The sequence below is a fragment of the Rhea pennata genome, chromosome 6, assembly GCF_028389875.1.
Source record: "Rhea pennata isolate bPtePen1 chromosome 6, bPtePen1.pri, whole genome shotgun sequence".
Taxonomy (NCBI): domain Eukaryota; kingdom Metazoa; phylum Chordata; class Aves; order Rheiformes; family Rheidae; genus Rhea; species Rhea pennata.
In genome coordinates, this window is record NC_084668.1 from 23,585,035 (window position 1) to 23,607,174 (window position 22,140).

At 39.5% G+C, this 22,140-nt stretch overlaps 1 protein-coding gene across 8 annotated transcripts in view; it reads left to right on the forward strand.

The window, feature by feature from the left end:
- Positions 1–22,140, forward strand: part of MAP3K20 (mitogen-activated protein kinase kinase kinase 20) — a 92,966-nt gene that overhangs the window by 48,633 nt on the left and 22,193 nt on the right. For 7 of the 8 annotated variants that reach the window (XM_062578236.1, XM_062578240.1, XM_062578242.1 and 4 more), the window contains exons 9-11: positions 211–285; positions 5,278–5,384; positions 10,798–10,933. In XM_062578236.1, coding sequence (XP_062434220.1) covers positions 211–285; positions 5,278–5,384; positions 10,798–10,933 — 318 coding nt within the window. Of the gene's footprint in view, positions 1–210; positions 286–5,277; positions 5,385–10,797; positions 10,934–15,208; positions 20,205–22,140 lie in introns of those variants that run through there. The other variant, XM_062578243.1, reaches the window with a different exon arrangement.

Below are 22,140 nucleotides of genomic sequence, written 5' to 3' on the forward strand. Positions count from 1 at the left end.
ATTCCTTCCTTGTAGGTCTATTAATTAGCTGTGCTTCTTAGCAGTAATGTATTTTTGATTTTTATATGTTAATCCTCAGGTTTTATACTGTGTTGAAATGAAAGAAGAGAGTGTTTTACTTCTGGTAATGGCTTTGATTTTATAGGAAATCTATTATTAGCAGCTTAAAGGGAAGTGTTTCCAGTAACTGATACATTCTATCTCCATTAGAGATTAACCATTCCAAGCAGTTGTCCCAGAAGTTTTGCAGAACTGATGCACCAATGTTGGGAAGCTGATTCAAAGGTACTGTTATTATATTTATTATTTTATTATATTTATATTATATATTAAGTGGTTATACTGCAATAATACTATAATTGAGGTACAGTAATATACTGTTTAACTCTGAAAGTAGAGTAAAAATGCAAGTCAAAGAAGAGCCAAACCTTTGCCTCTATTTATCTGCCCTTGAGAATAAACTAAAGGAGAAATTAAAGTATTTACTCAGAAAAAGCATTTGTAAATCATGGGAATAATCTTTAAATTGGCTCTGCTGCTGTCTTGTTTTACAGAAAACTGGTTGGAAAGAAACTGTGGGTATATTAGCTTTGTTACCAAATATGAGCAGCCATTTCCTTTGCCTGTGAAGGTAGTTAAAAGAGGGAAGGATATTTTAGAAAAGGAAATTATGCTCTTTTTCTCAAGTCGAGGGGCCAGGAAGAAATCTTGGCTCCTTTAAACTCAGAGGGAGGTTAGCTACTACTTCAGAGAGACCAAGATTAATCCCGGAATGAATTAAAGTGCTTAGGTGATCTAATACCAGAACTTATCACCAGGGAGTAGCCATAGAAAACCAGTATGAGGAAGGAAATTTGCTTTCTCAAGTTTCTCCTTTTAGGAGGAAGGGGTTGCTTTCCTACAGAATAGGTCTGGAGTATTTGGAAGGCTGAGATCTGTCAGCAACAAGTGGTTTCTGCATGAACATCCATTTAAATGCCATTCTGTTAATATGGCCCTCTTTCTGCCCTCCCTGTGGGAGAGAATATGGGGAAAAACGTGGTTTGAATCTTTGAACCTGCAAGGGACTAAGCCAGCAATCATGGAAGAGCATTTTCCAACAGTAATTACTTGTCTTTTAATAATGACTTCCAAGAGTCAGCATCCCTAGCAAATGCCACAGAAGAAAATTTACTGGAGCATCTTTTCTTTAGTTGCTGCATGTGCTAGTTCAGCTCACTTTTCAGCTTGCTGCATCAAGATAAGTAAGTGTCCAGAAGGCTGTTGCTGTCTGTCATGGAGGGGGAGGAATCTAGCTGTTGCAAAACAGGCTGGATTCAGTCGGCCAGAGCCATCAGCCTAGGTTTAGCCTAGTCCCTGATAGCAGTGGTCCTGATGCGTGTAGAGTGAACCTTAGGTTAGGTTAATTTTCCTAACAGGCTGTTCTTTGCCACTTCTTTGTGCAGCTCCTCTTCTGTTAAGCAATTATAAATGCTTCATTCGCCTGACTGAAATACAGTAATTTCTGGTCACGTTTCGGGCATGTGACTGACATAATATTCAAGATCATATGCTGGGAAAGAGTCATTGCTTGAAGTTCTCAAGTGCCTTTATAAAAGGCTGTGTGGCCTGCATGAGCCAAAAGATGGAGCACACTCCTCTAAAATACTGCGCTGTGTAACTTTCCCTTTTTGCCTGGATTAACTATAGAAAATCAGATGGTAGGTACTTGGACAAGTTACTGGAGGTGAAGCAGAGGAGGTGAGCTCAGGAATGTCAGCTGCTCAAAAGCAGTTGCTCACGTACGTACTTTTAGCCCACAGAGAATGTGCAGTATCTTTAGGTGGCGTTCCCCTTAGAAAAAGAGAGATGGGATTCTGTGCATTTTCTGGGAGGCCAAGGAATACGCATGGAGAACTGCTACAAAGCAGCTGGAGTGCCAGACATTGCTCACGCCACGACTTCCTCATGGGACTGACCACAATTATTAGCTTTGCTTTGAATTCTCAAGAATTTCTTCATACTCAAAAATGTCCTGAGTGCATTGCTCCAGGTGATGTACGCACTGGTATTCTTTGAACAGTTTAAACTGTTCTAGTTAAAATAAACAGTCCCTTGTGGGTTCAAAGCATTTTACTAAAATTACTTGAAGTCAGTAATTATTAAAGAACAATCTCAGGGGCAATTAGGTATTTTAAATAACTACTTCCAAATGTTAAAATCCTACCAAACAAGCTACTGTTGCTCGGGTATTAGATAGTTGTACAAACAAGGTTGCTCATCAATAATGGCTTTGTTTACTAGGGATGTTTGCTTTTGAAATGCATGTGAGTGGTTCTTTCTAATTTCATCTGTTCCTTCCACTTGTCCCCCACTGTAACATCAAAGATGATTATAAATTATTGGACATACAGCAGTCAGAAACCTGGGGATGGAGAAACAGCAAGGAAGGAAAGATGTATGGATGAAATAGGCTAGTTTTACGCAGACGCGTTTAGTAAGAAATAGAGTGGAAGGAAACGGCGAATATGTTAGCCTGAGTTATTTCTGGAAGGACATATATTCTAAAGAGTTTTGTATGAGACATCACAGAGATAAAGGACAACAATTTTCAGAGGTGATTGATACCTTGATATTTTAGTAATCTCTTATAAGGAATCACTTATGAAGCCTGATTTTCCAGAAAGTGCTAAACAGGCATCCACTGCAAATAAGACTTTTTTTAAAAAAAGGCCTCTCGGTTTGGGCTCCCAATTTCAATAATCACTTTTTGCATTTTTTTTTTTTAACCACGGCATCTGCACCTAGAATGCATTTACTGAATTTAAACTTACCCTTGCCTTGGGAGAAGAAACCAACAAAAACCAAAGAGCGGTCTGGGCGCGTATCTTCCTGTCAGCTGCACCTTAAGGGAAAAGCTGGTACCTGTCACTCTGGCAACTGTATAGCTGGCAGGGTAGTTGGTGGCACTTCCCTGAAAATGCACAGCCATAGATGTACAGGCTTTGTCAGTGCTATGTGACTGTATGTTTATTCCAGCTGTTGTTGCAAGACTCAACAGCTCCCTTGCCTGTAAAGGTTTGCTGCATACCAGGTTGTTTCTGCTTTGCGTAGAAACCAAAGTGTGTGTTGTTGCTCCTTCCAGGTCAGTCAGTCAGAGCTTTCACTCGCCCTTAGTGAAAGCTCTGCTTTCCATCACTGTTATCTTAACTCAGATTATTCCAGGCAGGCCTGATAGTAGTGTTGACTATGTTCACTTGACATTAGCTCTGCCCAATACTTCCTAGCATACCCCCTGAGACAGAAGGAGCAAGCAAAAGTCGCAGAAACATTCTGTAAAAGAATCTTAAACCACAAAATATTGTAATTAAGGCAACAAAGGGATGTTTGCTCTTTGTCTGCTCCTGAAAATAGAGTTAGGTACGGGTACATTGCACACGTGCCAGTCAATTGGGCAGTGCCTAACAGCAGCAGTACATGTCCACATGTACTCATGGGGACTGAGAGTTGCATTGCGGTTTGGGAGCTACCTCCACTGCATCTCCTAGAAGGAAATGCTGGGGGAATAGCTACTGAAATAGCAACAGCTCATTCATCAAACCAGGTGCCATAAACTTTGTCTAGCAACTTGCTCCTCACTTGGGAAGTTCCTGGATACTCTAACTGCTTCACACCCGTTGGCAGTTGCAAGAGATAGAGCTGTAGCAGCCGAAGGGGTGTGAGGGCTGTCTGCTTGTCTGAGGGTGGTTCTCCTTCCCAAAGCTGCCCTGGGGGCCTCAGTGCAGGCTGCTGTGCTCCTTACTCCTGGAGCAGCAGGCTCACTGGCTGGGAGCAGGGTTAGTGCTCTCGCGGGGCTCATGGCTCTGCTCAACCATGGCTGCACAAGCACCACCGTGCACCTCCGGGGGAGCCACTGTCTCCCCCAGCCCTCGGAAAGTGCTGCTCCACAGGTGGCTGCTTGAGACCTGAGGGGCTCGGGGCCAAGCAGCATGTGCACCTGAGCGACTGGGGCACGCACCAAGCGTTGCAAAGAAAACTGGCATAGCTCCACCAGCTGCCCCTTTGCCTGAAATCATGGGGATAGACCAAAAAACGACAGACAAAGAAAGCCTCCAGTTAGAGCCGAATAGTGCAGCATTACTGTATAAGAGAGCTTGTCTTTTTTGTTACACATTTGACACTTTTTCAGGCTGTTTGACATTTAAAATAAAGAAATAGTCTTTCTTTTATAATGCGGAAATCACTTGGATCTTCCTGGGAGAGACACCTCAGCATTGTTCCTAATTGTTTTCATGCTCCCAAATTAAAATGCACGTTTTAATTGCAGCATCTGTAATTTTAGCAGAAATGGTATAATTACAGGCAAGATAAAGAGAGAATGTGCATCATCCCCTTATTATGTATCTACATTTTGTTTCAACCTTTTGTCTCAACCTTGTCTGGGGTCTGTCAAACAGACTAACAAAGTCGGTGCTCTTTCAAGAAATGCATTTAGCTGTGGCTTTTTCAGTTGTTATTGTACTTTGTAGCTTCCTGTGGGACTAAGGGGAGGGTAGGAAATATACAGAAGTTTTAACTGTTCTCTGTGATTAGTGTATGTGGCTGCCATAGTGGGTGCTAGATTGAGAGCCCTGGAACATCATGTCCTGTGAATAGCACAGGGACCAGCACAGACACCGTTCACCTGAGCTTTGCTGCTGGGCATCCTGGTGGAGCCTGGATCTTCACTTCTTTTCTGGGTACTCATGAGGTAGCTAACCAGAGCACCAGTTTTAAAAGTGGAAGGATTTTCTGGAGAGTCTGTCCTTCTCAGCGGCCAGAAACCTGTTTTTGATGGGCAGTTAACTTGGTTGTTCAGGTATTAAAGAATTTAGGTACCTGTAAAAGGCAGCCTGTCTAATAACCAGTAGCTAATGGATCCAGCCTTCTCTTTTAGGCAATATTTTCCTTCTTAGCTTGAGAAAAGCGCCTTCTTTAGAATTAAGAATCCTTATGGCTATTGATACTACAAATGTTGTTTGGTGTTTTTCTTGGTATCAAAAGGGAGTACCAAAAGGTTTTATTGGTAGATAAAAGGTACTAAGCTAAGGCTTGAGTCCTGTTAGATTATGTTACTCTTTCCAAACTGACATTTTTTTCAGTGGAAAGAGTAAAAAATCTGTGACTCCTCCTGTAGGTCAGGAAGCAAAACCCCAATTTCTGTGTTGCTTTCAGTCTTTCATTTGGAAAAATCCTGTGAATGATTATACATAGTAAGAGTCAAGTATGAATGCAAATGCTCGTTTTTTTTGTCTTCAGAAAAGGCCGTCTTTCAAGCAGATCATTTCAATTCTGGAATCGATGTCAAATGACAGGAATCTTCCAGACCAATGTAACTCATTCCTGCATAACAAGGCAGAGTGGAGGTAAGTTTTCTTGCTTCCAAGATGAAATGATGCGGTGTTCTTTGAGATGGTGTGAATCCTTACTATTTTCAGAAGACTTTGTATTCAAGAGGAAAGACAGCAGACATGTATTATGCTTTAGATATTTTTAGAATGTAATTTACCTTGTTTTTCAGGAGTGCTCAGAATGTTGTGAAACTTGTGTGAGGAGCCAATGCACATAGCAGTACACTGTATTTATTGTTACGCTGGCTTAGGTGTCATGATATTTGTGGTTTTGTGATTCCTGTCTTAATTATGCATTTTCAGTCAATAGTGTTGAGGAGAAAACAACTCAGGTATATGCATAGAATGATCTAATTTTCTTAGAAAATTTAAGAGCCTATGTTTATATTTAAAAAATAGATAAAAGACATAAAGGCCAAATTTTCAAATCAAGCCTCCGTTTGTCTTTACTTTTAGGTGTTTTGCTTTTTTTTTTGTGCATTTTCTCCGTGGTATTTATTACTTATCCATGCTTTCAACAGGAGCTCGGGCCAGTTCTCTTTTTGCATAGTACACCAGAGTTGCTTGAGCATGTGATTTTACCTATAGTGTGATTACAAGTGGAGATGAGACTGAGAACTCATTTCCATGACACAATTTTGCAGTAGAGGTTTGACCCTATATAAAAAATAGAATGTCCCCAAAGTTTATTGATTGGTTAGAAAGCTCGCTGCTTCACAGTACATCTTTGTGTTTGGAAAAGAAAATTGAAAACAGATCTGCATAGGCAGAAGATTTTTAGCAGACGATCGTGCTTCAGTCTATATTAAGAAGCTCTGGCCCCTCTCCAGGCAAGCGAGGAGCATAAATATTAAAAGACTCCCTGCCTGCAGGCTGTGGAAGAATTTAGGAGAACTGGAGCAGGGTAAAGGATGGGGAGAGCAGTATGAAACTGAATTTTTTTAACAAAACAACAGCCCCGGTTTTCTTCCCGATCTTGCATCTGAAATCGATAAATATAATTTTAATTGTGTGAGTGGAAAAAGTGAGCTCAGGGTGGGAGGCAGCGCCCGGGTCACATGGCGGCAGTATAAATAGCGCGCGCGGCGCTGACATTGCTGCCGCACTGACTCAGCACGGCGCCCCGGGGGCGCGCAGCGCCGCGCAGCGCCGCGCAGCGCCGCGCAGCGCAGCGCCGCCTGCGCCGCCGCCGCCGCCTGCGCTGCCGCGGGGCGCCACCTGCTGCCGCCGCGCCGCCACTGCCGCCGCTGCCGCCGCCGCGCAAAAAGCTCTGCCGAAGCGGCCAGCAAAATCAAATTTGCCGAAGTGGGTTTGTGCAAAGAAGTATTTATTTTGGAGATAACCAAGTACTCCCATTCCCTTAGGGAAAACAAATATCTTCTTAAATCTAGCCCATAAACCAGAATAAAAGCTGTGCTGGTTGACATTTTTATTCTTTTACTTTTATTCTTTTACTAAGATAGTTTCTTTTATGGAGTGTGACCCAGATAACCTAAATATTTTATGAAATATTTATTCTGTTGCACCTAAATTGTTCATGTGAGGAATGACTAACAATGTGTTAATGAAAAATAACATAGAAACAAAAAGTTCTTTTGCACGGTCAAGTCGTGGAAAAACTTATTATAATGAAGAGTTGTGTTAAAGGTAAATTTGGCATTTTTTTCAGAAGAATGAATAACTTGGACACAAGGAGATAAGAGAGAGAAAATACAAATTCATGATCAGGCATGATTTGCCTGAAAGCAAAGATAACTTCTGAATTAAGTCGAAATGAAATGAAAAACCAGTGAAAGAAGAGCGCAGGTAGGGTCTGAACTTGCCCAGAAACAGCAGTAAGAGAGATTTATCTCTTATAGGAATACCAGTTATGGCCAGCTTCCCTGATGCGAAAGTCATGTCTGTATGGAGACGCTTAGGAAGCTTAAGCTAAATTAACAAAGTATGGATGTAAAATACGCTAGTTAAAGCAGATTAAGGACTTGTATGCATCAGGTGATCCCAAAGGGTAAGCTAAAACAAAGACCGTTTCTGAGAACAGCTACGTGAGTGCTTTGGCTCTTGCATTGAAAAAAATCTTAACTTTCACTCATTGCTTTATTTTCATTTCTTTTCTTTTATTTCTGTAGTGATTTGCAATAGGGAAAGAGTGAGATGTGCTGTCAAGAAATACGGTATTTAGATGAGGCCTGGATGTCAGTCTCAGAGAAAGGTGAAATTGGGATAAATGCAGGTTATGGCTCGTTGGAGGAAACTCCAGATTAGTGATCCAGATACTGCACTTTCATATGGATACTACACAAAGCAAATCAAAGCTAAGGAGAGTTGGGTTGCATTTTTCTTCCACTCTTGAAAAGGCGAGGTGGTTCTTGCAAAGGGATGTGTAGAAATGTATCTGTAATGCTGCATAAAGAGGCTCTCCAAGTTTCTCTGACTGGAATATGTGTAAACGGAGAGTAAGAGAGTTGAATCTATAAGTAACTGACAAAAGTAGTAAGATGAATGACATTCTGACCCATCTTTAATGTGTTCTCGTCTGCAGACGTTCAGTGGTAGTGATATTTGTATTAATGATATATTTTAATCTGCCTGTTCTATCATTTCTTGAAAACAGTTCAATATCTTAACGTTTACAACATTTTCTAAATGTTCTCCCCTTCATGTCTGTTGTTATTTTAAACAGGAGCACTGTCTTATGACTAAGTTGCACAGATCTGCCTTATCTTCAAGTTCATATTCTGTGCTCTTTTTGAAGCTCTTTCTCAAGTCAGTTTTGTCATGGTAGCAAAAAAATACCATTGAATTAATGATATTCCAGTTCAGTTGGAAATAACATTTGTCTGCATTTTGTCATATATATGAACTGCATTTCTCTTTCCACGCTGTCCCCACGAGCAACCATTTTAATGATTAAAATAGTCTATTAGCAATACTTATGTTGATGTATCAGTAGCAATTTAAGACATATAAACAAATGCCATTTTTTAAAAATCTGTAACTGTTTATCATTTATAATAAATAACACAGTATACATTGTTCAATATCACAGAAAGATTATTCTAGAAAAGCGAGCAAGCTCAAATTGCAGAACTACAGAAGCAAACAAACACACATGCCCTGCAATGTATAATGTTTCAAGCCACTTCCCTTATGAAGTAAGACTCATTAACTGGCCAATGTAGGGTAGCTTTCTCTTTAATTACACAGTTTTATTACACAGTGGAATTATTTTTCAGAATGCAACTGTTTTTGCAGGCTGACCTTTTATTATAAGAGAAGTTTCTGTCTAATGAAGAGAGGTAATTACCGCATAAAGTTGACTTTTGGCACATAGAGAGCTATTGTTACCCATACTTTCCTATTGCAGAATGTTATTTAGGAGAGAGCCTTCATTTACATATTTATATATACATTATAGAGCTGCATATTTGCAGCTGTGATGTTGAGACACAAACTAAGAAAAGCGCTGCTTGCAACTATCCTCAAATGGCTCTTTAGTTCATGCAGTAGATTGCATAGGATATGTTGCACCTGGCAGGAATGGGTTATGAAAGGGACGTAGATGTTTGGAGAGGAGTCACATTCTGGCCTTTTATCAAACAGCAAGTTGTTTTGTTCCTGTAAAGAATCAGAAGATTTAGTCAAAGTTCTGCCAAACACATGCATCTACAGATCTGGCTGGAGCGTTATCTACAGTGCTTTGTAGATGTCTGTGTTTTAAAACAAATGTTAAATCTGCTCTTTATTAGGGTAGGTGACTACTTCCCAGCCAGCACAAAGGTCAGCCTTGGCCTTTGCATGCCTATATATGAGAATTTTGCTTGAGATTTGATGCATAATAATTGTGAGGGGCATTTGTACTGACCACCACATCTAGCAGCTCCCTCAGTATGATTTAAGTATGAGAAATGCCCTTCCCCTAGGTGGCTGATTTTTGCAGTAGATTAAGTGTGGTGGTAGAGTTTGCAGTAGCGTTTACTAGTTATTCAAGATCTGAATTTTGCACTCTGCTTTTGTAAGCATTACACTCCAGCAGAGAGGTCTTATTAAAATAGAATATGTATAAGATTTGGAATATTTAAATTCTTTCATTTACTTAAAAATAGGCCATTTGCATGTGTGCTTTCCCACATTAAGAGCCTCAGCTCCTTTAAGTTGATATTGGAGAAGAACTAAATCATTCAATGCTAGGGCAGGAGATCTACAGTGCAAAATACTCATGTTTTTTCAATTAGAAATGACAACTACTTTGCTGTTAGTCTTTTTATTTCCTTTTTGCAAACATCAGAAGGAGATTTTATTTGCAGTAATGTTTATGAAAGGAAAGTGTTGCCAGTATTTGGGTAGTAGTATTTGGAATTGCTGAATTTCAGTGGCTGTCTCTGAAGCTGCCTTTATGATTCCAGAGTGCAAAATCAAAACACTGGTGTTGACCGTTCCCACAATGTGAATAGGAAATACCTGAAGTAACAGTCAGGATACAGGTTGCAGGTGGTACACAGTCTGCTGTGCAGTTACAAAAACTATTTGTTAAATAACTTCCGGTAATGAATATCTCGATACAAGTCAGAGGTGGTTCTTAATTAACCTACAAGCAAAAAAAAAATCTGAATTTGACTGAATTATTTTTCAGTATGTGCAAGTGTACACCCATGCATTTGTAGTGCAAAGCTGTTGAACTCTTTCAAGAGCACTTTAGCTCATAGACACTTTTAGAAGATGCTGTCAGTCAGAAAGCATGTCAAAGGAAACCACTTTGTTAATGGAAGAATCATATGCAATTCAACCCTATAAAGAGCAGCTCTAAACCTTCTTATAGTGTTGCTTCCCTTCCTGTCTTTCATATTTGTCACACCTTTGCATGTGTGATGAGAAGCAGAGAAAATTAAACCAACCAAGTAAACCATTGCAGAGGCTTGCAATCAGTTGCAGGACTGGAACATACCTTGCTCTGTATTCTTGCTGTCGTGTATGTTCTCTTCTATCTTCACACAGAGAAACAGGAAGGTTAGAGGGAAAATACTGCAGTACTGATTCGGTGTGTGATGAGTCCAAACAACATCTATGGCCAATTTATAAACTCAGAAAATGGGCCCATATTACCATGCTAATAATTGTCCCATTATCACTTCTTAACACGATTTCTTTATGGATAGTATCATATTTCATGATGTTCACAGAAAAGGTGGCATTTTAGTTTTTAAAATTTTATTATTCTTCAACTGAAGGCATTATGGTTATTCTCAAGTATAAACATTGCCAGTTGTTCTTAAAGCTCTGAAAAGCTTTGCATTTGGTAATTAAATGAACTGCTTGAGTTAGTATTGTACTTTTCAGCCTTTCACATTTAATTAACATTCAAGGAGAAATTATGAACAATTTATATCTGTCAGAAAAAGACAAGATGTAACAAATTGTCTCTGTGCAGATGTGAAATTGAGGCAACCTTAGAGAGACTAAAGAAACTGGAGCGTGATCTGAGCTTTAAAGAGCAGGAACTAAAGGAACGAGAGCGACGTTTGAGGATGTGGGAGCAGAAGTTAACCGAACAGTCCAACACTCCTGTAAGTAGACAATAATTCAACCTTTCATCTTACTTCAAAAAGCATTTGGAGCTTTGTCTGTATAAATCTAAGGACACACCAAGGAGGTAGTGCCCCTGGGTCCCTTATTTGTTCCTTTGGGCCAATTAAAACCTGTTTTATTAAATCACTGCAAATAACAATACTGTTTTTTTTTTTAATTTCACCTGATACATTGGATATCAGATACTAACTGTGGATCATATTGTACCAAAGGCATTTAAGTAGTTTCCCATTGATTTAATTGCAGTTCTCAGCTTTGAAAGCTGATTGTCTGAAATCCGATAACCATTGTATTCAATAAAGTCACTTTTCAACTGGAATGTTATTGACTTTAATAGACACAAGATTGGGTCTAAAAAGCCAGAATCATTAGTTTCTGGCAGAAGAAGGCTGGAGAAAGTTATTTAGATTTTTTGCATCTTCTTTTGCTAGAGAAGCAAATTTCTATTGCATGGAAAATTAGGTCAAAATTTGAGGAGTTAATTTGGAGCTTCGTGAATAATTATAGTTAGCATACTTGTACTGGACAGTTATTAGCTGTTAGAATTGTCACATTTCTATTAATAAAAGGAACAAAAAGCCTTTTTTGGATTATCTTGAATTTCTTACGGAAGTGTCATGCTATTGGCTACCGATTGCCAGAGAAGGGAGCACAAGGTTAGCGCCTGACCCAACATACTGGAACAGCCTTGTTGTTAAGAAAAATACAGCACTACCCACTTGTTTTTAAAGTACTAGCCAAAACAATTAGCAAATTGAGATTGCATATGATTTCCTTATGCACAATTTTATCACATTTATGTTATAAAATTGATTCCAGCCAGTGCTATTTGCACAAACTGGTTTTTAAGCTTATTACCTTATTACCATTGCCAAGCTTATTAGCTTATTACCATTGTTTGAATGAAGTTGCATCTGTATTTCAAGTGTGAACGTGTAGTAATGAAATGACAAAGTATGAATGTTTTCCTGTGACCAGATACTGTATGTTCTCAGTGAATATCTGCATGCCTGCTTTAATGCTTGCAAACTTTCAGCAACTGAGCTGTGGGCCATCATCTACCCAGTGCACAGCATGACACACAGCCTTAATGAGCCAATCTTTTTGTGAGCAAAGCCCTAGGGTTTTTTGTAGTTGCTTATCACTTCTACTTTTCACTTATAGCTAGCATTGCTGAAAGAATAAAGCATTGTGCTAAGGCCCATTGTGCTAAGCATGAACTATCTTTCTGCATACAATTAATCCAACTTTAGTATTGTTTTTAAATACAATTTCTTATAATAAGAGAAATATAGATTTGTTTTTCTCCTTGGATCTTTAATGAACTGTTACATGGAACAGATTGGAAAAAAGCCCTTTTGTTGCAAAAATTTGACATACTGACAGAAACTGGGTTGGTCTTAGCAGGGTTGGTCTCTTCCTGGCAAGTGAAGTTCTATAAGGCACTGGTTACAAATACAACTCTTTCTTAAATTTTCATGTTGGAAAACATGCCCGGGCATTCTCTTTGCAAGCTGTAGTCCTTGGAGTCAAGTGTCTCTGTGCCTTCCTTCAGGTTCAGAGTATGCCTGCACAGCAGTGTGAAACTATATGATTGCAACAAGGAGGTGCATTGCTTAAATTTAAGCTACTTTAACTGTGACAACAGTAGTAAAGATTTGGCAACTGGGGCTAATAACACAGCTTAGGGTGCCCACCAGGCTTATACCTGGTTTAGCTGACACTAAGCCCTGCTATTGTCTCTTAGCTGGTACTGTCATCCCTGCTGTACACTCTGCCATCATTTCTTCATTTTGCTCTGCAGCAAAGACCAGAGGCCAGCAGATACTATTAAAATGGTGTGCAGGAGAAACTCAAACCAAGTGAAAGGAGAACAGGGAAGCGCTCTCTGCCACTTGATTCTCCAATCTTTTAGAGTTGATACAAGCTCCATCCTGCCATCCTACTTGGTAGGTAGCTCTGGGTAGAGACTGCTCCTACTCCAAAGAATAAAGTATAGCTTTACATATGTCAGCATGACAGATGGGTGAGGGCAATCCTTAGCAATACTTCTGTGATAGTCGTGTTTCTCCCTGCTCTTGTTTTGACCTTGTTTCAGCTGTGTCTTATACAGCAGGCACCTTTGGATCTGATTACTGCAGATTTCCTTTGTGCAGATGTTGAAGAGCCTTTTACAGCACAAGGGAATCTGGAGCCTTTTGAGGGAACTAAATATGTCCAATACACACTGCTGTAGTGAAATATGAACCATTTTTTGAAAGAGGACCTGACTTTAAGAAGGGAAAGTGTGTAGCTCAGCTGAGTGTCATATTGAGAGGAAACAGCAAGACTTGAAGTCCAATATTCACCTATAGTGCCATGCACTTGCAATGGATCGTGTAGGAAGAACTGTGACTTGTTATATAGGTTGGAGATGGGACATCACAGCCATCTGTCAAAGCCTCTTCATGATAGTTGTTATATGTAATATGACATAAAGGCAGGTCCTGCCCAAAGAGCTCTTAATCTCTCTATGTAACAAGAGATAACAAAATATGGAGGAAGTGAGGAGTGAATATAATTCACCAAATGAGCCACATAGAGTTTACCACATGCATTGCCAAATACTGCAAAGCATTGAGTCAGTTATGTTTTAGCAGAAAGCTATGTTGCAGCTTTGTTGATTTTTATGGGGAGTTCTTCCCCTATGTAAGGGGATGCATTTCTAAGGATCCAAAGTAAGTAAAATTATGATAGAAGAACTACCTGCCAGTGAATTGTTGTGTGTGCTGGGCATCATGTTTCTGTGGTTAGATCTTGTTTTTAAAGTATTACTTCATTGTAGGAGATTCTGGTTTTCTCGATCTGAATGGTGCTTTGGTGACTGTTACCATTTTTCTTCTGTACAGAGAGGTGTATAGGACTTTAGCTGGAGGCTCTTTAGTCACTTAGACAACTATAGGACACAATAAAAATGGTTAGTGCTCCCCATCTCTCCAACTTTATAAAATTTATCTTTATTTCCTACTTGATAACCACAAATAGAAAGTGTATGTGCGTAGAGGAAATTCAAGAGAATGAAAGACAGTCTCATTTTTTAATGATAGACAATTTGTCAACAAAGTGGTTTTGACAAAAAATGGGTGTTCTTCGAGCAGCCTGGCCATGTAGTCTCCTTGTGTTGCAGACCACTGCATTACCATAATCACCCCAGTAACCTGTTATGACCAACTGTCAACTGCTCAGTCAGATTTCTGATTAGGTTAAGAAAGATGCGGGAAACTAGGAATTCTGAGCAGACAGTTTTTCAAACAGCTTTGGAAAGAAAGACCATTTTGGCTGTTCAGAGACAGCTCCTTTGCCGTTGCTTTAGTAGGTGGCTTAATTTGGGATCAAACACTTGAGTTTTTACTGTGTGTGGAGAAGAGGCAAGTATGTCAGAGAAGATGCATTAATCATTATTTGACTGGAGAGGGCACGTTTCATTTGTCGAAAAAGCTGTAATAACAAACTGGATCAGGAAAATGCCATTATAAGATTGAATCAGTAGAGATTTAGTATGATGTGACAGGAGGGGGGAGGCTAACTAACCTGAAGAAGCTGACCAGCTGAGCAAACTCCTCCCTGGGACAGCTTCCAGATGTGGTGCGCTGGTGCAGGCTGGCGACTGATTCCTGTTGCCTTTGAATTGGTGAGAGGCTTGTTTCCGATTGCGACAGTAGCAGTTGTGACCCCTTCTTTTGCTTTTAAGCATACCCTCAAAAACAGTCTCTGTGCCAAAAATATTGCTGCTGCTCTTTCTGGTATTCAGAAGGCTGTTACTCTGCACCAAACTTTGGGAGCTTTTGGGGGTTCTTTATAGTCATAACCTGATTTATTCTTCAGCCCTGAAGGGTTCAATTAAGCAACTCGCTCAGACTTCTGTTGTACCTGCATTGCTCTGGGAGCCAGTCTATCTGGCTGGGAAATGTCATAATCTGTTTTATGCTGTACAAGATGAAAGACTGAAGAGTTTGAACTTTCTTTTATCATGAAAGCTCTGCTACCTGTGGTTCTTGCCCTGTGATTCAGTGATTTTGCACTTTCATTTAAAAACAATGACCACAGAATTAAGCTAAGTCTGATTTAATGCATTCTTACCTGAGCTTAAAGTTTAGATTCACTAATCGTTATGCTTTCTGGTTTTTGCCAACTAATCTGGTGATGTCTCTTTCCTTGATTTTTAAATTGATTCTAACTTTCACTTTTGCTCTGTCCTTTCCTCCTTTAAATAGTTTTTCTTACCTCTTGCTGCAAGAATGTCTGAGGAGTCTTACTTTGAATCTAAAACAGAGGAGTCAAACAGTGCAGAGATGTCATGTCAGATCACAGCCACAAGTAACGGGGAGGTAGCTGGCATGAACCAAAGTCTGAAGGCCTTGATGATGACGGGCTTTGGGGATATCTTCTCTCTGAACAAAGCAGGATCTGTCCTGCATTCTGGAATGCAGATAAACATGCAAGCCAAAAAGAATTCTTCTAAAACCACCTCTATGAGAAAAGGAAAGAAAATCAACATGGCTTTGGGTTTCAGTGAATTCGACTGGTCAGATGACGATGATGATGATGATGATGATTATTTTGATGACACAGATGATAGCAGCGAATGAAATCAGTTACAGAATTAAATCTGAAATCGTTTTTTGCAAAGCAAAACAATAAAGCTTTAGAAAAGAATCCTGTCAGTTTGGTCTGTTTAAATCCTGTAAAAGAAAAAAAGTGAGTTTTCTAGGCTGAGCATGTTTGTGTGTAGAAAGACATATTGTTTTTGTTTATATTGTGTTGACTTATTTCTACTTTGATGAAATTTGGAACTAAACTTTCAAAACTAATAGAGATTATTATTATTTTGAGAAGCATTATTACAACTATAATTCTTGATGCCTGATTACAGAAACTATGGTTTGATGAATTTAAGATATGAAAACATTGGGGAAAATTTTAATGCTTATTGTACATCAATTTTTTTCTTTGTTTATGTCATTTTCCTTACCTCTTTTATGGTCAATCATATGAATATACTTGTACTTCCAGATTTGCTTTTCCTCTCAAATCCTTTCTTACTATTGCAGTGAAGGGGTTTGCTGTGCTTGTAATTTAAGGTCCTTTTTAAGGCAGCTTTGTGGAATATCACAAATTTGTTTCTAGGAAAAAATGAAGCTTGGTTGAGAGAAATAGAGGGGTTAGTTAAATATACAATTTAAAAACTGAATAGCAGAATAGTATAGATAATCCCTATTAGTAGCTGATTTGTATAGATGTTCTCTTTTCTCTTGTGTGTGTGTGTGTGTGCGTGTGTGTATACAATTCACTCTAGTATAGCCAACTGCAATCAGACCTCTGCATCTATTATCAGTTATTGTGATCTAGAAGCTGATTTTCAGGTTGATGTAAATCCAGGAAGCCTCATTAACTTTGATGGACTTACTCTTGTACCTGAGAGTAAAAATCAGTGTCGCGTTATTTACAGCAGATTTTGCTTCTGTTGTGTCTCTTAAACCACGTGTGCCATCCTTGTGAAAAGGGGAAGAGAAGTCACAAAGACATTTCTGCTCGGGCTCGACTACTGTGACTGATATGAAATTCTCAGTGATGGTGGTAATGTGAGGAATATTTGCTAGGCTCTTATTATCTGTTTGTGCAGCTAAATCACTTTTATTGTATTGCCGCTGCTGTTATGACTGATCATAAAACTCAATGTGTAACAACCTGCTGCAATAATTGCCTGCCAGACACTTGTATTGAGAGCAGTGAGTACAGTTCTCCTGATGACCTCTTTAGTGGTGATGCAGAAGGAGGGAGGGAAACTAGTGCAAACACAAATGCAAGTTAGAAAGGAAGATGTTGTAAAATATTTGCCCAGTGAAGAAGGGCAGCGTTTCAAAAGAAAAATGTTACTGTCTAGTTTAGTTATAGTGGGAATAAGTAATCCAAATTCTGTTCTCAATTACTGGAGGGGTTTCTTTTATGAAAACTTGTGTTTTTGAGTGGCTGCTTTAATTATAGGCCTGTCTGTTACACATCTAACCTACATATCGTGGTGCGTGTTTTTATAGAGAGCTTAAGGAGCAATGGATACCTTAGATGACAGCAGGCCTGAAATCATTATGTGTTCAGGCAACAGAAGAGAAAGTTCTTTGATGGAGTTTCCCTTGAGTGAGGAGTAGACGGATGCCTCTTTGGGATGTGAGAAGGAATGGTTTTATTCGTACAGCCCAGCACTGGTCTGATAACCTACAAGGCCATCACTACTCCTGTTAGGGCTAGCTTACACTGTTCAATTTTCACAGGATTCGGCCCTCTAAATGCTTAATTTCTGTAGGATATCCACATTCCACCTCCTGCCTAACAGTTGCAATTGTAATTTAAATGATATAATAGGTTTATTGTATATCCCAAGGGGAAACTTACTCCTTCAGTATAGATAGTGATGGCACTGTAGGTCCTCCAAAATACCCTGATTTTAGGGAGAAGGAGGATATTGAAGAGCAAAGAATTAAATGGAAGTTAGAGCAAATAGGCTATTTACAGTACAGATTTCTATTATTTTTGTAAGTGTATGTCTTCTAACACCCACAGCAATAATGTTATTTTTGTATCTGCCATGTTATACCCAGGAAAACTTGATGGATTTGTGTGATCTAATATGTGCACTTAAGATGCTGTTATTGTGCATAAATTATTGTACTACATATCCAGTTTAGTGTTGTACAGCTTTAACTGAGAATACATTTGGTTCAAAATATTTAATGTTAAAAAAAAATTTTGTCCCAGCACAGATGTTTTGCACTATTTTAGCATCTGACACTTTCAAAGCACTTTATGCACATTTATATTTGTGTAGGTTTTAATTGAATTTTTAAATCTGCTCCTTAATCTTTACAGAATGAAAAATAGTCCTTAACTAGTATATGACACAGGGTTTCTTAGCTACAAAAATACACATGTGATTTATTTCAGCAAAATATCATCAAAAGGTGGTAGCATGCTCAAGAATTTCTGCTGGTTAGAAAAAACTTAAAAGTTTTGATTTTTCCTTTTTTTAGTGAAACAAAAGTAGAATTTCTCCCTTTCCTTTTTTTCCCCTGTAACTCTTTTTGTCAAACCTAATTAAGCTGTGTTAAAGAAAAATTAAAACTCAAAAAATTTGCCTTCTATATTCAAAGTAGTAAAGGTCTCAGAATTGTAGAAAACCTTAAGGTGATAACACGAGAAACTCTTCTGATGCAGTTCTCTTAAGATAGTGTTATACTTAGAATATATATAATATATATATAGGATATAATGTTATACTTAGGCTGTGCTTATTAAAAAAAAAGATGCTATTGATTCCATTTTTATTTTCCTGTGATGACTTTCGTACCAGATGTCTCCAGTTTACTAGCCAAAAATCATATATGAGAATAAAGATGTATTGTTTCTGCTTCTGACATGCTTCTAACTAGATAAAGATTTTGCAAACGGCTCTCTGGTGTGCAGGTGTGTTAGTGTGGAGGAGATCAGAGAATTTCATTTTTCACACTTGATTTTGCTCTACAGCACTTCTGCCTGTATCATCACCATAATATCCATATCGGTAATAGTCAACAGCGGCATAGCGTTTCAGGTTGTGAAAGTGTTACCCAAATGCCGTAGGTGTTCCTCTGGCTGCTCTGGGCTGTGAGCGAGGGCACCGAAAGCTTTCCCACGCCTCGTACACCTCTCGGCGTGCTAGTCCCTACCAGCTCTTTTGAGATTCAAATTTTCTCTGCCTTCTGTAGAGCTCTGGAAGTATCTTCAGTAAAATAGTATTGCTGCATATTACTGAAGAGAAATTAAGAGCCAGGCTGGAATTTTTCATTTTTACCAGGCTGTTGTGCTACCAATGTTGACTTAAATAAATGGACAAATGCCTGTGGGAAGAATAGTGAGGACGATCTTTTGGTTTGCGTAAAGGTGCGAGTTGAGTTGGGACTGAGACAGGATGTCCTAACTCCTGACTGATCCTTCAGAACTGGGAGAAAATGAAGGGGAGGAATCTGCTGAGTAAAACTTCTCATTTAGCTGTTTTTGTGACTATCACAACACTACTTCCTTGGAGTAGCAAGTGTCCTGCCATATAGTGGGTAGGTGTGCTGCGTCACCAGGCCAGATTCAGTTAGAGCTTGACTGGGAATTTGTCTCCTCTAGATGGAAAGAAGGACTTCTGAGAGGTGAGATGTGCGGTGGCTCCTTGTCACACAGTCTCGTTCTTGACTTGTCATTCGTTTATCATTTCAGGAGGTGTGTTAATGTTGATTTCCTTTCCATCTAGATTTTAAAGCAATTATTCTGGGTTAAATATTTGATGCAGTAATGATTTATATTGCTATCAGCAGCAGTAAATCCATAGTGTTCATATAGCTGTTAAGTATCTAGCAGAGTTATTGTGTGTCTTTAGTACTGTAGTTCCTTTTTCTGTAATCAGGCAGCTTTTACAGGTTTTTAATAAGACCTCTAACTTGACAGAGGTTTTAACTACAGTCCTATGTAGAATCCAACGTTCAGGTAGAAAAATAAGTTCATTTAATAATTTTCACAGCCCTTAAAATGTCCTGGTAGGAATCTGGAGGAGAATGGTTTTTCTTTTCCCCCCAGACTTCAACTTAGAGTACACTGTAAAGTCTGCACAGAGATTTCTGATGTGTGAAGATTTAATTTTAAAACTGTAGAACCAACAAACTTTAAACATTTTATATTGTGTGCTAAATATTCATATGCCTCTTAAAATCAGATATAGTCCACTGCATTTCTTGCTTTTGCACTACTGAAAAAATTTTGTATTGAATAATAGGAGTCGATGCTACTTACACTTCAAGTGTGATCAGATGAAATTTGAATAGAAAATATTTTCAGTGTTAGAAAACTTCATTCTCCCTCTGAAGAAACAATGCGGAGCAACACCTGTGCCAAAACTCCTGTGCTGTAAACTGAATATATAATTTGTGTGGAACGTGCAATGTTACATTTCTGTGTGGTTAAAACCTTGCAGCGTCAGTTATTTTCTTTATTGCACTTGACATATGATGTCTTGTTTTATTCACACTGTGGATTTGATTTTCCAGTGTAAAAACAGAGCAAACAGATGAAAAGAAACCATGCAATGTATTCAGTTCCTCAGTTGGTGTCATAAACTTTCTTTTGATGTGAACTTTTTCCTTTGCTTCTCTTTGTTTTAAACTTCTATTTTGCAATAAACATTTTGACAGTAAATTTTACGCATCTGTGTTCCTATGTAAAAACGTAGTGTTTCAAGAGGTTCCTTACTGTCTGCTGGCTTAGTCGTTTTCATGTTACTCAGTGTGACATTTCTCTGTTTTTTCCCCCTTTTTTCTATTTAACTTTGAAATAGGTAACATTTTATGCCACTGTTTATATTTTAAAATGGGAAAAGCTGAAAAAGAATCCGTTGTGCAACCAAAAACACAATATTGGACTTCTACAGTAAGCCATTTGACCATACAAATTACTCTGCCAGGCTCCTCCTCCAAGACCAGCATGTTTGGTTATAAATACCTACAAAACTCGTGACCCACTGCCTCCCCGAAGATCTGTGTTGTTGCCTCTTGCCCTCCCTAGGGTTAGTGGCTGCCCTCAGCACTATTTTTGCCCCACAGCTTCTGGGCCAGGCTGCAGGTAACTGTTAGCATAGGATATGCCTGAGTAACAGCAGATGGGTTGAGAAGATTGGCTGGAAATATGGTGTAGAGGACAAAAAAAAGACTGGGAGGCCTCTTTTCTTCTCTGGCAAACACTTTCTCCCATCTGCCACTTCACTGGCATGCCTTTGGCTGTGTCCACTTTGGGGAGGCAAAGGGATGGGTTTGATGGCCCCCACGGCCCTCCTCACTGAACTGGTCTCCTGGGTGGTTTGTACCCAGCAAGGTTTGTCTGAGCCATTGAAGGGAGGAGGAGGGGGCTCAGAAGAGAAGTCCTTCAAACTCGGAGTGGAGAGGGACAGCAAAAGCTCATAGTCGCAGAGAGCTCACAGGATACAAGGGCAGTCGTAGCCCTTTGATGGGTACGTCTCACAGGTGCTGCAGAAGCAATGGTGGAAAGTTGTGGGCAGGTTACACTAGACCACAGTATCAGTGCTTGGAGAGCCTGGGAAATGTTTGGTCTGGCACGAAGTGGGCGAATACCCATGGGAATTGGTGTTGGGCCATACAAAGGCATGGGCAAACTGCTGCCTGGCAGAGGCTTGCTTGGCCTGCCATTCAAGAGACTGGATTGCTTGAAGGCCTGCCTGCAGGGCTTGCAGTAGGTGGTAACAAAACTTTTGGGTGTGTAGATAACTGAGCTGATTCTTTCTCAAGTGTGTGCTATATATATTGAAAAAATTTGCAAATAGATCGTGATGATGAGTTGTTGGGAGGCACTGACAGTCCAAATACATACATACAAAATAATGTCGCCTCCTTAGCTGGATAAAAATGCAAAGGTGAAATTTGGAATAACATGCTTGAGCAAGTGAAACAGAAACCAGTATCACAATGAGATCCTCTATTGTGTCAGGTTGCAAATCATCCCAGAATTTCACCTAACACATCCATCCTCTTTTGCATCCTCATGCTACAAAAGCTAACACCATCTTACATACAAGAAAGTGTGCCCTATGTGCGTGACAACGCTGGCAGAGGTTGGGAAGTGCTGCGCTTGCAGAGCCTCAGGGGAACAGTTATGAAGCTTTGGCAGAAACGAAAGTTGTCTGCACAGGGGGATGAGCTGCAGTGGCCCAACTCCAAATTCTGCTTTCAGCACTATTTTGTGACAGCTTCCTTCCTTTTGCAGGAAATATCTCTTGTTCTGGAGAGCGTGGTGATCACAGCACTCCATGCATTGCAGAAATCAAGTGGTACCAAATCCATGACAAAAGCAAAATCCTCCTCGTAGCGTCAGAAAAAAAGAGGAGAGACCCCTAGAGAGTCCCTCATACCGGACTGTTTTGTTTTGCTTCCTAAATTGTTTTTATCAGAGATCTGCTGGTGATTTTATCTCCTGAAAGTGATGGGATCAATTAATTACTGCTATCATGCTTTTGGAGCCAGCTGGTGATCAGTTTGAGTCTGGGGGCTTAGGACGTCGCTCTTACATGAAGTGCTCTCCGGTGCCCTCAGTATGAGATTCTTGGCCTAAAGTCCTCCCCTTT